Source organism: Perissodus microlepis, chromosome 15 (assembly GCF_051167445.1).
Source record: "Perissodus microlepis isolate ML-2025 ecotype Zambia chromosome 15, ASM5116744v1, whole genome shotgun sequence".
Classification (NCBI taxonomy): Eukaryota; Metazoa; Chordata; class Actinopteri; order Cichliformes; family Cichlidae; genus Perissodus; species Perissodus microlepis.
The window spans coordinates 3,758,372-3,773,422 of record NC_140475.1 but is presented as its reverse complement, the minus strand read 5'-3'; the positions used below and the strand labels follow the sequence as shown (position 1 = coordinate 3,773,422).

At 42.6% G+C, this 15,051-nt stretch overlaps 2 protein-coding genes across 5 annotated transcripts; one reads left to right on the top strand and one right to left on the bottom strand.

The window, feature by feature from the left end:
* Window positions 1-8: 8 nt before the first annotated feature.
* wdcp (WD repeat and coiled coil containing) lies at window positions 9-4,948 on the bottom strand. 4 transcript variants are annotated; one of them, XM_084952834.1, is made up of 4 exons: window positions 4,841-4,948; window positions 1,947-3,876; window positions 1,547-1,667; window positions 9-871 (listed from the first exon to the last, which is right to left on the bottom strand). In XM_084952834.1, the coding sequence occupies exons 2-4, from the start codon at window positions 3,855-3,857 to the stop codon at window positions 678-680; spliced, it is 2,226 nt and encodes a 741-aa protein (XP_084808960.1). In that variant the 5' UTR covers window positions 3,858-3,876; window positions 4,841-4,948; the 3' UTR covers window positions 9-677. The 4 variants fall into 4 exon arrangements, with proteins under 4 accessions (XP_084808960.1, XP_084808958.1, XP_084808959.1 ...); XM_084952832.1 differs by lacking the exon at window positions 4,841-4,948 and adding an exon at window positions 4,522-4,676; XM_084952833.1 differs by lacking the exon at window positions 4,841-4,948 and adding an exon at window positions 4,597-4,676.
* On the top strand, window positions 4,903-14,532 carry fkbp1b (FKBP prolyl isomerase 1B). The gene is made up of 4 exons (XM_084952836.1): window positions 4,903-5,120; window positions 5,879-5,926; window positions 12,758-12,870; window positions 13,737-14,532. The coding sequence occupies exons 1-4, from the start codon at window positions 5,084-5,086 to the stop codon at window positions 13,863-13,865; spliced, it is 327 nt and encodes a 108-aa protein (XP_084808962.1). The 5' UTR covers window positions 4,903-5,083; the 3' UTR covers window positions 13,866-14,532.
* The last annotated feature ends 519 nt before the right edge of the window (window positions 14,533-15,051 follow it).

The following is a 15,051-nucleotide window of genomic DNA, read 5'->3' as shown; positions in this document are numbered from 1 at the left end:
GGATCTTTACCGAGGAGGTGGTGCGGTGGAAAATAACAGACGAAGAAGCACTACATATACAAATTTAATTTTCAGAAAGCTCCCCAAACATTCCTTTCTTTGGACATTCAAAACAAACCACAGCGGTCCTAACAGCAGGGTATGACCATGAGAGAAAAGTTACTGTTGACTGTTGCCCCCTCTAGTGGTCACATGGGTTTTCCTGTACATGATAAAATTCCAGGAGGATGGAATATCCTTTGGGTCTCTCGTAGACAGAACATTTGAGATGGTAAAGTGCTAAACTTGACATTTTAAGTGTAAAACCTGAATTTCATACGTCTACTTCTGCTTCAAAAAAAAGACCATTAGCTTCCATTTGTTCATATAAGACGTCAGAACAATCAGAAACATGTCCCAAACATATCTAAAACGTACTCACCGCTGTTGCTGGACTGCTAATCAGCACGTCCTGCTTCAGCAAAAACATGAACTGCACAGGTTTTGTTTTTTTAAAAGAAGAAAATGTAAACAATGCATGGAGTGCAATGGGCATCTGTTGTCAAACGGCTGTCATTTCAACACACACAAGAGTAATTTTGTCATACAGCTGCGGTCCATTTGACAGTGGAATACATCATGGTAACAGAGGGACATTGTTTTGTGAGTCCATATATTGAACTGTGCGTTAGGAGTGGCTACACGGAGGCCTCTGTGGTTGTGTTGGGGCTTTGGCTGGGGGCTGGACTGGATGGGCAAGAGTTCTCTGGACTCCCGGGAGTCCGCAGGGTTGATTTCCGCTTCCCGTTCCGCACCGTGAGCTCCTCCTTGGGCTTAAATGTCAGAGGCACAAAGCCATCTGCATCTGCCACAAGTACAACCCACAACGGTCCTGGAGAAAAACAAAAACAAAACGACAATTAGGACTTTTTGACTTGGCATGGTTTTCTAAATGTCAGTGTAGTTTGGAAACTGTAGTTTGTGCGACCTACATTTTGGTGGTCTCAGTTTAGGAAAGCCAGTCTTTGCTACAGCAGCAACGAAACACTATGCACATTACATGGTAGTAAGCTGCTTTTGTTTAAGACCTTATAATCTGACTTAGGCTTTTAATCACTTCCAATTATAGCTCACGCACGCTATCGGAAGAACAATGCCACCACAAGTTGCCTGAAATTACAACTGACTGCAATAAATAAGGTTTCTTATAAAGTACAGAGCAATCTGAGAGGAATGCCTTCATGGTGAATAAAGCCAGCAGGAGCATACAGATCTTAACATTTAGTCAATGACTTGCAGTTGACCCCACTTGAGGACCAGAAGAAATTTCCTCAGAGTGATTTTAGTTAATTAACCCTTTACACCCTGTGTCACAACACGGTTAATCGCACATGACAAACAACAGATGAGGCTTTTGCACAAAGGCCGCTTAGGTACTGCTTTACATTAAGGGAAATGCCACTTAAAATGCACAAACAACAGAAAACAAGTAGCAGAGGACATGTGCTATTTGCTATACGTTGTTACTGTTGACCTACTGATGCCAAATCCAATTTTGTGAACATACCATACATCATCTCCACGATGGTAAGGTTGAAGAGGTCTTGGAGTGCACGCAGACACAGTTTCCCGTCGCACAGCAGCACCGGCCTCCGCTCGTCAATAAAAACATTTTCTGACAACTGCTTCTGCGTGAGCATATAGAAAGGTAATGTGATGGAAAGCGACATGCTCGTGGCTATTATGATATGTTAAAAAATGCAATATTCTTATTTAACAGATGTTAATTAAACACCGTACTTTAAATGTGTGTGCTCACGTCACATTGAATTGATTTTAAGTTCTTTAGCTGTCTTGTCTTAGCGTCTGTAGCAAGATTATTATTCCCACACTGAACAATACAAACAGTGTAGATGATATATGATATATTTATAATAGGCTATCAAACATAACACGTAAAACTGTACCTGGCATGTGACATTGACATACGGGGGTTCGCTGGCATTAGGGTAGACACTTGGGGCCTTTTTGCCATTCTGAGTGTAATCTCTGATTTCTGTCAGGCACTGCTGCACTTCTGCAAAGCGTGTAAAAAGTCTTTCCATGTTGTAAACGAGCTGCTCCAGCGCACGCTCCTTGGCCTTGCCGGGAGTCTTTTCAGGCATAGGCAGCGTCGGCTCTGTGTGCATCTTGTCAGATGGTTCGAAGCGAGGAGAACTGGCTCGGCTGGAATCTCTGCTGACCTGTCCGGCCACCGCCAGGCTGGCCATGCGGCTGACGTGGTCCATGTCAAAGTTTTCCACTGTAACTGAAGAGGCACTGGACGGGGCTCTGTCTGATAAGTCCACAGAGCTGGTGATGGGGCTGTGCTCGCTGCTTCTCACCTCCTCGACCAATCTTCGCCTGTTCCCCGGTGAGCAAACTACCCCCCTTCCAGGCAGTATCAAGTCTTTTATCCCCGGGCGCTCTCTGTCATCCTTTGACAGGTGCTCTGAGTGCCTCCTAATCCCTGTGCAGAAATTAGAGGTGGACTCATGGCTCTGAGCAGAGGAGGATGGTATGATAGGAGACATAGGCGACTCTCCATCGTAGATCAACTCTTTGGCTATGAGATGAAGAATATATTTGTCAGTGTTAGCAGATGGGAGGAAGGCGGGGTCGTTGGACTTCTGGCGACCCACCATCAACAGTAGAATCTTATCGCTGAGGAAACAGACTCCTTTGGGTCTCTCGTTCTGCTGCAGAGAGATCTGCTGTATGTTTGGCATCGTGGAGGCTGTGATGCAGTACACAAGAACCATGTTGCATGTGTTTGATGCAACAGCAACTGTGGAACCACGGGGATCAAAAGCCACAATGTCTGGGACCAAAATCCCTGGAATGCTGACTTTACGAGTGGTGGTGACCTTTCGCTCATAGGTAACCAGAATGAGGTGCGAGGAGTCCTGCCCGGAGCCTGTTACAGTGTCCCTGCGACGCAAGTGGATAAGGGGGCTGGGGTCAGAGCGACGGTGTCTCGCCAGAAGATGGGTAATATCAAGAGGACCTGAGCTAGGGATGTAGGACCTTTCCGATTCAAAGGATCTTCTCCTCGAATCCAGAAGGCTGTCATCATCTGACATGTGAGAGCCATGGCCGTGTAGGGCCTCTGTCTCTGCTGGTAAGTCGAACGCTATGCCAGCATTTAACCCACATAATTTATCCAGCGGCAGCTCCGTAGCCACAGCTACTTGAGCTTCCCCGGTGGCCTCAATGGCACAGATATAGCCTCCCACGTCAAAGATGGGACAGAAGGAACAGGCCACCAGACTCTTTTGGATGTCATTCCAGATGTAGGAGTGAAGGGCACTGCCTATAGCCACCACCAGGCGTGTGCCATCCTTAGTCCAGCATGCACAGTGGATGAGTCCACTACCTTTGATATCTGCTTTGATTCTTCTGTTGTCCACCCTGACAGAAAACAGCACAGAGGTGTCTCTCTTAGTCAGCACAGCAAGAATGTCCAGTTTAGGGTGCCAAACGCAGCCTTGTGAAAGCAAGGGGAAAGGCTCGCTCATCTCACAGGTCTGCGTGCACAGCAGCTTGTTCTGTTCAAGAGCACTGAGCTGCAGTTGCCACACGGTAACATGCTTCTTGTGCTGCACAGCCAGCAAGGCGGGAGAATCAGAGCAGCACAGGGGGCCCCAGAAGAGTCCGAAGACATGCTCAAACTGCCCGATGACGTTTGTGTCGCCAAACTTCACGTCGCCGTTGATAAAGTAGAGAGATGTTAGGCAGACTTGCTTGCCATCTGTCCAAGCAATCCCATGCACAGGGTGGATGGCTTGGTGCAGTGTGTTGAGACCTGTCCTGAGCAGCTTTGCCTTACCAAGATCCATCCTGGCAGGTATGAAGAAGCTTATCCAAAAAGAAAAAGAAAAAGAAAACAAAAGAGTCACGGCGTTAACATTGATAATAGAGTCCTGTATGTCTTCTAAATGGGTCTTGACGACGAGTGGCTATTTCTACCTATGCAGATTAAGAATAGCAAAAGCCTCTCTTGTGTCTCCTTCCAAGTACATGCTTTAATCCCTCTGTGCCTGAGGCAGTGGTGACGAACACCTATAGCTGCTTACGCCTGATGACCTTAACAACACACAGGCCCTTTAGGACCTAAGGGTATTAACATTAGTATGTGTTGAATAAGAGTGTCTCATTAAAGTATTTGTCTTTTTAGACTGACATGATTACAAAAAGTACATTAAGTCTTCAAATACACGTCATCAGAGAAAGAAAACTGTAACAGACTTAAAATGTAAACACCATTTTAACACACAATCAGATTTTTCAGAAAACAAATTTACTGTGTGGATTGATTACTGCACATCAGCTTAAAACGCGTAGACACAAACCACGAAAAGGAGAAATGCTCATTAATTCAATTAACAAACATTGGAAATCACTAGCGAGATTAACTTGCTGCTTCCCTTTAAAAAATATATCGCGCCAACAGATAATTAATGCTAGATTCGACACAAACATGAGTTTTAAAGCTCAGCATACCTTACAAAACTAAAAACATGTTCCAAGGAGCTCGTATAAAACAGTGAACATTAACTCTCATGTCAGCAAACTCACGTTTTGCCGGTTAAAAATCGTCTCCAACGTTTCTTAGTAAATGACACGGAAGCAAAACTACTCGACAGTTTCGGTGCATTGTGGGAGACGTAGTTCAATTTTAACAAGCGCTCTAGTTTTATATAGCCCGAATTACTAAAAAAAATTTTGGTTTACTTAGAGGGACTTGATAAACTATGACAAGACTATGACAAACCAGAAAATGAAAATTCAACTGACATTAGACACTCGAGCTTTATCTCACCTCCAGGGGTCCGCGGGGCTGAAGACGACGTACGTAGTGGGGTTGTAGATCTCTACGCTGCCTCCCTGCGAAGTGGAAAATATCTTGGCTGTCTCACGGTTGGCTGTAGCTACGGCGGGTGGGTGAATGCCTGGTTTCTGTCGCTAAAGCCCGACTTGTAGCTGCTAAAGGGTAGAACTGGCTCTAAGAAAAAAAGCTTTGTCGGCTGTATGCTTTATAGCTAATATTTGAAGTAGCACAACCATGGGCGTGGAGGTCGAGACGATATCTCCCGGTGATGGTAAGCGGATTTATTCGCCTATGTGTGCTTTGATGAGGGTTGGTGGTGCTGGTGTTGTCGGGGCACGGTAGTTCCCCGGAATGCCATTCAGATATTTTTAAATATTGACAATCTTTTTTGTCAAGATTAATATTAAGGTGTGTGTGACGCGAGGGAATATATCCAGCAGATTGTTAGCAATTAACGGTAGTATGCTGCGGCTTTACCCTGTTTTTATTTTAGTTTAGTTTCTTCTTTTACAGTTTAAAATCACTGACGCCTGCACGGCATCTTTCTAGAACTCTCCATCCTGTGAAGTCAAACTCCGTCCAGTGTTTTAAAATTGAGCATTAGCTTTCAAAATAATCGACACATAGGCACGTAGGGAAACATTTGAAGAGTTACTCATGTGTAAGCAGTCAGTCAGCCTAAGAGTGAAAGACACCAAATCTAGGGCTGGGTAAGGCAGACTACAGTGTCCTTATAGGCACTGCTAAATTAAAGTGCATCTGATAGCTAATTACTCTACTATTTCTATTACTATGTAGGAAAAAAAATGCCTGCAGGCTAAAGTTACAGCATGAGGATGACAGATGCATATCTCACTTTAGTATGTGTAAAGTGTAAAGAGGGTGCAACAGTACTGACATCAGCACCCCACCAGACTGAACCTTGCATTTGCTAATGAGACTGCCAGTCTAATTACAAGATTAACCTGCCAGCCTCAGAGAGTATACAAACACACACTAACACTTGTTTTTTCTCTCTTTCATTAACAGGAAGAACATTTCCAAAGAAAGGCCAAACATGTGTTGTTCATTACATAGGTAACTTCCTTTCTCTTTCTTCTCTCTCTCTCTCTCTCTCTCCCCCCCCCCCCCCTTTTTTTTTTTTTCATTCTCTGCATTTTTTCTGTCTTGGAGTCCATAGGGGGAAATATGTGCACAACACACCAAGCTTTCAAAATATGCAAAATGCTCGTAACATTGTGTAACTGAGTGTTGGTTACACTTGCAAGTTGCCGACAGAACCAGAAAATACTGATTTATTTTTTTTGTTTTAGGGTGTGCTGACATGCACATATTCATTCAAATGGGCATGCCCTGTTTTTCCTGTTTGTGTCTTGTCAGATTGCCAAGTTTTTAGGTGGGACAGTAAGACGCTGAGACTTTTGGGAAATGAATTTGGGTTGCTCTATGGCCTCGGGTTAGCAGACCACACAACTAGGTCAGACAGAAAGTAAATAAACCTCGCTGGCATCTCGTCTGTTGACTGTCTGAGTATCACATGGTTATTATGTGGTTATAAATGCAATTGTACACACTCTGGTTATGGTCTGTGTAGTAAAGAGGGTTGGTTTCGAGTTTGTAAGTATTTATTTATTTTTATTGAATGTACACGTCCATGTAGTTCCATCTTGTAGCTTTGGGACTTCATTTTCATCATTTGAAATGGGTTAATGTGATTTTCCTAATCTGCTGTAATACTGGTTGTATATCTTGATTGACCTATGCATAGTGTTTAACCTTATGTGAAAATTGCAGCTTTGTTTGACTAGTGTGTGTGTGTCATTAGAGACAAAACGATCCACAACAACTATGCCCTATACTGTACCTTATACTAGGATGTTGTGCTGTGTAAACTCTTCTGGGGAAAGTTGGATTTGCCTTTAAGCCTAATTTCAGCCATTTTTTTGGCTGCTGCCTTATTTCCATTGAGTCGCCTAGTGGATGGATCTGCATGTTTGATGTGACACAGACCTTACACTGGATATCCTTGCTTAAGCAACCCTTCCACATATCTGCTTCAGTCTGGCCCTGCAAGTAGACTAGCTGGTGATCCCTCGAGGCTGGGTTTGTGTCTGGAACTGGGGATCCTTCATATGTCAGGCGAATGTAATCTTAATTTATACGTCTCAAATTGTGAAGCTAGGCTCTTGAGATGTGCCACATAGCATTCTAGAGTAAGGGTTTGATTGACACTTGGTGTCTCTGCTCCCCTCTACTGTTGAATACGTAGTTATGAACATGGGTGGATGGATATATTGTTACAATATTGAAAGCCAAAAATTAATTAAAAATTAATTCATTTGCCTGGTCCTGTTGCACTGCTCTATGCGTGAAACTCGTAATCGGACACACTGGAGGCTGAGCGGCCAGTCTCATGTCCATGCCAAGAATGGTAGAATTTGCCCAGTTCTGGTCCCTCGTTGGACGATTCGTGCATCAGAATTTTGGAAATGTCTAAACTTTCGGTTCTGGTGAGGTTGTTGACATTTAGGTAATGCATCAAAACCCAAGATTATATAAAGAGCTTCCCAATACTAGGACAAATAAAGTATTTCTAATCTTAAAGGAAGAATAATTTAGATCTGCAAATAATGCAGACCTTCTCTCGCTGTGAGCAAGAATTAAACATAGGGGATGAAAATGAGCACAATAGGTCCCCTTTAAGTTTTAAACTCCATCAAGACCGCAACACCTCTGCTGGATTGCACATATAAAAAAGCTTTTCCTTTTTCTGCTTTATTTCCTTTCTCTGTGTTGTTACCTTGTTGCATTTTTTTATTTATAAGAGGGACAAATGTAAAGAATCCTGTCTGCAAAATCTACAAATGGTAAATCGACTGGGAATTACATGGTGCCTCTCTACTCACTTTGAGCACTCAAAGCACTTTCTATTACAAATCTCATCCTAATCACATATACATCCATTGCTTTTATCCATACCGAACCACTTTACTACACATTCACGCTTCCATGAATGCATCAGGGGAAACTCAGAGTTCTGTATTTTGCCCAAGGATACTTTGACACTTGGACTGTAGGAGCTGGTGATTGACAGCCAGCTCTACCACTTGAGCCATAGCCACCCCCAACAATTAGCATGGGTACTCTTCTTTTTGTTACATTCGTCACCTGTTTCATTGAGGTACTCCCCATCTTTTGTTTGTCTTTTTGTTTCGATTTACGCTAACTTACTCATAAGATGCTTATACTTATTGGAATACAACTCAAAAATACATAGTTAAGCCAAACTGAGGCTTCAATAAAGGAACGCCAAAAGAGCTATAAATACAGTTTTGTATAAATGCAGGAAGTGCATTTGCAAAATATGTTTAAGGGTAGAGCTGAACTTGGTGCTGAACACATGAAATTGGCTAAGAATGTGGTTTATGTAGATAATCTGGGAGTATTTGTGTTGTAATCTGCAGAATTGATATAACGTGTTCCTCACATCAAGGTTTTTATGGACTCATAAACAAGTCTCCGATCCTACAGTGAGGGAGGAGGGTTTTTTTTAATTCCTTGCTGAACTGTTATTATGTTAACCAAGTTAAATTTGATACATCGGTTCAACTAGTTTCAGGTAGTTATCAAGGGATTTGTAAGAAACTGAGGCAGGGAAGTTTTAAGATTATACTTCATAGTTTCAGTGCCCCAGAGGACAAGTGTTTTAATTAAAAGCTACAAGATTAGCTGACACTCTGAAAAAAAGATAATGTTGGTAATACAGGTTGGTGTGGATTTGTAACATAAGTCAGCTGGCTCTCGGTGCAGAAACACAGACTGTACCCTCAACTCCACTCCACTCCACCCTCCCCTGGTGTTTTCCAGATAGCAAAGGCAAACAGTAAGAGTAAGGAGAGAGAGTGATTTCCCAATACATATTGGGATATGAAGCCACTCTGCTGGAGAGGCTTTCTCACGCATTCTCTTAATGCTGTGCAATTTTTGACTCTCACTTTCACCTCTGGGATTTTGAATATGCAGATGCACACATGCCAGAAGCACACAGACGCTCAGATATGCGAGCGACCTTCCTCTCACTCTGGTGAAAGTTGTAGCCACCCAAATTAGCAGAGTGGTCGGTGATGGCTCAGGCCTCCAATAATTTATCCTGTCTTGCATTCTTGTTTCTCTCATGGCTGACTGCAAGTCTGCTCACAGAGTGGCAGCTCTGTCAGCTGCAGTCCTGCAGTCTGAAGCTCATTTTGCTGCAAGAGGAAAATTAAAGCAGATCTGATGTCAGTCAATATGAGACAACAAAAGTAGCTCATGCGGTTTTAAGTTTGATGAAGTATGGCACTAAGCTACGAAGATGAATGGCATTGTAGCCTCTTTTGACATGAAGCATGTGCTGCGGAAGCTCGTGCTGCATATGATGTCATTCCTAAATGTGGACATCATACCTTACCATGTTTGTCCTCCAGACTTTAGCATAAAACAGACAGAAACTGAGACCTCGTGGTTCTACGTGTTTGACCCAGAAATAGATCAAGCTGTGTGTCAGAAGATGCCAAAGTCTTCCTCCATGGGAGAGTGGTTGTTCATATAGTTGAGCAAACAATGGGAGGCTGATGTCCAGCTCCAAGATTAGTAGAAAGGCTTCTGCTGAAAATCATTGACTATTGGGTTGTCTGAGTGCTTCACAGGCTTTTTGCAACTTGTGTTATGAACATGGATCAAATATCTATGCAGTGCCTACTTGGCAGGCAAGACTGGAGGAAAAGTGATATTAGAGCACATTATTATTTATCAAGTGAACTACTAGGCTCCACTAAAGATCTAGGACACTCCATATCTAGTTAGAAAAAAGCTCTTTTTGCACTTAATGATAGTATTAGAGTGACTTTTAAGTCATGGCTGGCATTACTTTCAGGCTCCAGTGTCAACTTTACTCATATGCCCTATCCCAGTTGCTTGGCTATAGAAATGAAGAATGATGAAGACTCTTGTTATTAAGATGTCTGTGCCCGCAGGTGTGAAACACAGCAGACATGTAAGTCACATACTCAGATAGCTTTACACACATCTCATTTCATCCACATTTGAGCCAAGGGGCTTGCTGTGTTGGCAGCCATCCTAGACAGGGGCAAGACAGGATACGGTAAACAAAGTAAAAATAGCCCCACCCCTGTGTGGAATGGCTTTTTACAGCGATAGTTAGCCACTACCAAGTGTAAGCTTCTCACAAGGAGAGCCTAGGAGCCAACCTCAGGAAGGGACAGGCTTGGTTGTATTTTTGCAAAGACTTCACCCATGCTCGGCTGTACAAATAGTGATAATAGAGCAGTGATACAAGTGTGGTTTAGGTAGCAGTTTGGGATTTTGCTGTGGCTATCTCTGTGATCTCCAGCAAACAGATTATTATAGAATATTAACACAGGGTCCAATGTGTTGCAATTCATAGTCCACGGCCTGGTCCTCGTTTAGCCTTGTTCCATGCTGGCCTCCCCTGGTGAAGGGTGTGGTCTGGCAGGGGCAGACACCTAGCTGCCTGTGTGAAATGAGCTATCTGTGTCCAGACTGGAGCCTGACTGATATATTGATGATATTTTGATGATGTGTATTGATTGAGCCTCTGCCTTGTTTTTGTAAATTTTCACTTTACAACGTAGGGCGGAGGGCCAGCACCAGAGGCCAGCCCACTTTCCATTGGGATGGCCCTCCCGGAGGGTCAGGAAGGACACACTGAGCATGAGTGTGTTTGTTGTGTCTGCGTTCTGTTGTGTTACAGTCCATCGATTTTTTACACATCAGCCGTAAAAACACGGTGGGGTATTGTCGTCACCCCACTGGGTGGGTGGGCGGCGTGAACACATAAGTTTGTCAGTGCGATAACTTGAGAACGACTCAATGCAGGAGTTTGGAATTTATAACATCGGTGCATCAAATAAAAATTTCAGGGCTGGTTGAACCTCGACCTCAGGGCCAAGGTCAGAGGTTAAGTTTTCTTAAAATCTTGTGACTGGGATAACTCCAGAATGAAGCTGTGGCGGGGCGTGGTTCGTGGCACGGCTGTGGGGGAGGCTGACACACCTGAGCTCCATCAGCTCATCACGCCTCCCCTATATTAAACGTGCCGGGACCTGAGGTTGGGGTTTGTTGTTGTTGTGTGTGGCTGTCAGCTAAAAAGCTCCGGCTGTGTCTAAGAAGCGACATCCGGAATAAAGAAGTGTGTAAAGAGTGAAATATGTGGTTCGGTCTATCATTCCTGTCACAGAGGAATTGCAGGATTTTGATACCGTGGTTGCATCTACTATAAATATCAGACGACTTCAAATCTCAGTGACCTCTAGGTCAGAGGTCAAGTTTTCTGAAAATCTTGTGAATGTGATGAGTTGAGAAAAAGGTGACGTACGATTTTGAAATTGATACCGTACTATATATACACACTACCAAACAAATTGATACCCACTAGGAAGCTGAGGGGTAGCACTGGCAGCCACCAGTATTTTTTATTTTCCATCTTTGAGTTTGGAGTGAACTGAAACCAGTTACAACAGATGCAGGGCAATGAATTGGGGTTCATCCTGAACGCTCTATCACATGGCTGAGATAGACAGGTAATCTCCGATTAATCTAACAAACAGGTTTGTCATATGTGGGGGGAAACCGAAGCACACAGAGGAAACCCACATAGGCTTAGGGAGGACATGCAAACTGCACAGAGACAGCCCCAACCTGCAGGAGTATGCACTGCTGTAAAAATGCATTTCAGTTTAGCTGAAATGCATTTTCTGTGTCAGTGTTTTTCTTCAGTGTGCAGCCAACTGCTGCTAGAAACTCAAACGACTTTTCTGCAAGAAGGTTTTGTGTTTCTGCTATTCGAATGCCCTGCAGCAGGTGGTATTCACCACGGGGTGTGAACCTGATGACTCCGCAGCTGGACCTGGCCCAGCCCGCTCATATCTGGGCTACTGGACTTCTTGGAAATGATGGACCTTCTAAGTTTAGTGGGGGAATGAAAGTGGAGAAGGAGTACAGTACCAACTTTCATATGACTGGATGAGCAAGACACTGTAACTAAACTTCAGCTAACACCAGCTTTAAATGCCAAGTATTCACACTATGACATAGAGATAAAATAATGTACCAGAACAACCTCCAAAGTGATAGCGGATCATTATTATTATTCTTTTATTATTTAATTTATTTATGTAAAAACGAAACCTTTTAATCTGTATTTCTAGAGGATGGAGGACAAAATATTATTATTATTAAAATATTATTATATTAAATATGTTAATTACTTAAAGTAAAACACATTATTATATTGGTTGGTAATGCACAGCATTGCATTATATTGTATAATCTCTGAATCTCTAATCTCAGTTATTTGAACTTTGTTTGCAGTTACAAGTTTCCTTTTCCACAACAATAGATTGTGCAGAGAAAATAACAAACACCATTAAAGACCTTGCTGCTGTTGCTTTTTTCTGGCCGCCAACGGTTCCCAAAGTTCACGACTTATCAGAGTAAAAGAACAGGGATTGAGATTGTGGCTAATGAAATGATTTAGTGTTTTCATGCCTTTAGTAGTTTAACCGCCACAGCAACAACAGCCCTGTCATGCCTGAATGGTCAGTCATTGTTCTGAAGGAGCTGAGTCCCGCTTTGCCTTTGTTACCCCTTTCTCTCGCTGTGGTCTACATACAGTTAAGCAATGGCCTAGTTAACTTTAAAAATAATCCACTAAACCAGGCCAGTTCTTCCTGATTCACATTTCCTCTGTTCATTTGAGAAGTTGAAACAGACCCAAGAAGTCCCACCAGAAAAATTCCTGGTTATTGCAGCAGCTAACTATGTCCATGTACTTTTGATTTTTGAGTTTATTTTGCCTCTAAATTTTGTTTTCATATGTTTTTTTGGCAGGTATGTTGCAGAACGGGAAAAAGTTCGACTCCTCTCGAGACAGGAACAAGCCCTTCAAGTTCAAGATTGGACATAGCGAGGTCATTAAAGGCTGGGAAGAAGGAGTAGCACAGGTAAGAGAGGAAGGTTGAGGCCCTGCTTGTTTTGTCTTTTAGTATTAAGCAGTACGTTATGCATTCCATGTTCTAAGTACATATTGAACTTTGTTTATTCATTTATACTGCCAGGTTTTAATTGATCATACCTAACAGTTAGTTGCAATTCTGAAGGTGCTCTCATACAGTGAACAGGTGCACCACTGCAGTTGTTTTTTTGTTTTTTTTAAATTGTGCTTAGGTGTACTGCAGTGGTCAGCAACAATGAGAGGGAGGCTGTAAAACAGATTCTACTGTAGCTATTGGAGTTCAGATTGGTTCAGCTGTAACAAATTCCTTCCTTCAGCTCTTGTATGATAATGGCAGCCACAGAAAATACACAGTTACAGAGTTTTCAGTTAGAGAAAACAGATGAATGAGGACAAATGGAGTCACAGCATCAACAGCAACAGCAGTCTGACATTACTTATTTTCTGCAGTTGTGTATGTAATGCTGAGTAGCTGACTTGATTGCTGTCTGCTTGAAAGTGGTCTTTTACAGCTGCAGTGAGTAGAAACCAAGATCTGTTATGAAAGGAGAATAAACTATGCAGTTTCTCATATTTTACTTGTGGTCGGACCTCTTGGTAAAGTACGCAAACAAAAGCCCTGAGTTCCGAATATCTGCTTGTGTTTCAGGTTCCTGGTATTATGTTTGCCTGCCAACTGTCACACTGTTATTGTTTACAGGGACACTTGAATAGGGTATTAATTTACAAGTCAAAAAGTGTTTTGTGTTCTGTGACAAGGGACTTTTCGGGCGTAGGCGTAAAGTACAAGAAAATGCACATAAATACTCAGTGTGTTCTGCTGTCCACTCCCCCCCCTCCTCTCCTGTACTGCAGATGAGCCTGGGCCAGAGGGCTAAAATCACCTGCACACCGGATATGGCTTATGGAACAACAGGCCACCCCGGAGTCATCCCACCAAACGCAACCCTTATTTTTGATGTGGAGCTGCTTAAGCTGGAGTGACGCATGGGGTAGAAGGCAAAGGTAGAAGGCTAATGGGGCTGCATTCACCATAACCCACTTCCACCGGGAGACCATACCCGACTGTCGCCTCTCACAGCCACCCGCTCTTATGTTTCTCTGTTTTCACAGCCTTCGTCTTTTTCTTCAGTTAGGTATTTAAACGCATCTTCCGCTGCTTCGTTGCCATCGTTTTGAGCTAGATGCTGCAAGAAAATGTTCATGTCGTGCAAGACTCTTATACACACACACACATTTTGGTTTGTTTGTTACACATGCTTGTTTTGTTGAACTTCATTTAATGTTGTAAATTTTGTTGATCCCTGTTCTCTTTGAAAAGCCGTACTACATTGCAATCAAAACATATATTGCCTTACAGTTTGAACAGCGGAGTTGAGGGTACATAGGTTAAAAGTACAATGTCTGCTCTGTATATTTACTGGGCATTATATACCACTGTCTGCATCGCCACTTTGAAAAAAGGATTGTCCTGCTGAATGCTCTGAATGATGTTGCTGTGTTTGGTATATTTTATAATCCTTGTGAACATGCAAGTGTAACCTATAAAATCGAACCCAATCAATACTGTACAGAAGTCTTTAAGAGCCATTGCTACTATGACAGTTTATTGACCAACTCTTGAATAAAGTGGCATGCACTATGTTAAAAAGTCTGTGTCCTTTGTGTGATTTGTGAGTGACTGATTGCTACCTCCAGAGGCATCTGTTTACCAGTTCACATATTGTCTTAAATTTTTATGAAACCATAATCAAATTATTTGTAAAATAAGTAAACCATGCATTTAATCACATCTGGAATCTCGCCTTCAGACGACAAGATGTGGAGGACTTCATCACTTCAAGAAACACATGTAAACTAATACTTATTCCATTTAAGGATAAAATTTCTTTGCAAGAAAAAGGTCCTTGGTGTGCCAAGAAATCTGTATACAGGGGAGAAGGCCTTTAAAACCTGTATTTAATGGTCATCAGGCCAGAAATTAAGATGAATACAGATGTTTCAACTTTCTGGGACCAGTTTTGGGAGGGTCTTTTTCTGTCCCAGCATGACTGCCGCAATGCACAAACCAAGATCCATAAAGGTGTGGTTAGTTAAGTATGTTGTGGGAGAATTCAACCCCATCTAGCATTTTTCGGATGAACTAATATGGAGATACATCATAATCTGA

Bases quoted from the DNA above. Each gene is read 5' to 3' on its own strand.
- wdcp (XM_084952831.1), bottom strand. From the start codon at position 4,040: ATGTACTTGGAAGGAGACACAAGAGAGGCTTTTGCTATTCTTAATCTG. The intron at 1,668-1,946 runs GTACAGTTTTAC...ATGCTCACGCAG, and splicing joins ATGTCAATGTCACATGCCAG to AAGCAGTTGTCAGAAAATGT. The intron at 872-1,546 runs GTATGTTCACAA...GTTTTTCTCCAG, and splicing joins CATCGTGGAGATGATGTATG to GACCGTTGTGGGTTGTACTT.
- fkbp1b (XM_084952836.1), top strand. From the start codon at position 5,084: ATGGGCGTGGAGGTCGAGACGATATCTCCCGGTGATG. The intron at 5,121-5,878 runs GTAAGCGGATTT...TTTCATTAACAG, and splicing joins GACGATATCTCCCGGTGATG to GAAGAACATTTCCAAAGAAA. The intron at 12,871-13,736 runs GTAAGAGAGGAA...CCTGTACTGCAG, and splicing joins GGGAAGAAGGAGTAGCACAG to ATGAGCCTGGGCCAGAGGGC.